The sequence below is a fragment of the Erigeron canadensis genome, chromosome 1, assembly GCF_010389155.1.
Source record: "Erigeron canadensis isolate Cc75 chromosome 1, C_canadensis_v1, whole genome shotgun sequence".
NCBI lineage: Eukaryota > Viridiplantae > Streptophyta > Magnoliopsida > Asterales > Asteraceae > Erigeron > Erigeron canadensis.
Window position 1 is genome coordinate 35,804,843 of NC_057761.1, and position 1,282 is coordinate 35,806,124.

The 1,282-nt window shown below is 31.3% G+C and overlaps 1 protein-coding gene across 1 annotated transcript; it reads right to left on the minus strand.

Moving 5' to 3' along the window:
- Positions 1-671: 671 nt before the first annotated feature.
- LOC122585382 lies at positions 672-1,282 on the minus strand. The gene has a single exon (XM_043757518.1). It carries the CDS (start codon positions 1,153-1,155, stop codon positions 811-813), a length of 345 nt encoding a protein of 114 aa, XP_043613453.1. The 5' UTR covers positions 1,156-1,282; the 3' UTR covers positions 672-810.

Sequence of the window (1,282 nt, forward strand, 5' to 3'; positions counted from 1 at the left end):
TTCTGTTTTTCTTTATTTTAGAAAAAAAAAATTGAAAATGAAAAAAATTTAAATTTTCTTATTTTTTTTTCCTTATACTTCAAATAAAAAATTTAAAAATGTAGTGTTAAAGGATTTCAGTGGTAACACAAAACACAATCCATATAATTGAACTATTGAACTAACTAAGATGTTGTATAACGTTGGGAATTGTTTAATCTCAAGTAGAATTTTGAACATAATAGAAGTATTTTTAACTGATGCAACATAAACTTACTATTCTAGTTTTATAATCACTTGCGAAATTCCTGAATTAAAGGTCTTTGTGCTCGATCCCGAATTTACAACATCTATACTATACACGACAAAGTTCACTTTTCAATTGCGATATTATTTTTGTTCTACTTTATAACTCGATTTTACAACCAAATCAGAAACGACCAATATCTTGTACCAAATATACAAATCAAAAGGCAGCAGTAAAAAAGATTATTTTACAGTATCAAAAGTAAGATATTCCATTCATTTACAGTATTAATTACAAAAATCAAAATACAATATAGTACAGAAATTCCAAAATTTCTCCATTTATGTTTCTACACTCTATAATGTAATTTTACACTAAAATACCAAAAATCACCACATATTTTTTACACAACTATATACAGTAAAATCATAATTTGTACATAAAATTCCAACCTTCGAATCTCCTTTTTCATATCCTCATAAAGTTAAAAAATTCATATATCACATACAAATTTTATCCTTTATCCTTTACTAGTATTATTTAATAATTTTTTATATATGTATATATATATATATATAATCTTCTCATCGGCCATTGAGATGTTGAGCACGTTGTGGAAGCCTAAACCGGAGCTCCGACGCCGGCGACTTGACGGCGACACCATGCCAACAAATCCCACCACGGCACATCTCATGATGTTCCACCTCACCACCGCCGACACGTGTCACGACCGCATACGTTGCTGCTTTACGAGAAACATCCCAAGTCAACGCACCCAACAATAAAACACCGACAGCCGTTGTCGATAGAATCAAAACACACGCGCCGCCGTAGGTTTTGCCAACAACCTGACCGTATACTTTTATACATGCTATCACCGCTATATATAACATCATTAAATTGCCAACCACAATATCTGAAACAGCCATGAAAATTGATAAAGGAAAAGAAAGGGATGGAAAATTGGGGAAATTAAAGGTGGAGTTTGAGATTTGTGTGTAGAAATTTTTATGGGGTTTGAAAAGATATGGAAAGAGGTATTAATGAATGAATGAA

Bases quoted from the DNA above. Each gene is read 5' to 3' on its own strand.
- LOC122585382 (XM_043757518.1), bottom strand. From the start codon at position 1,155: ATGGCTGTTTCAGATATTGTGGTTGGCAATTTAATGATGTTATATATA.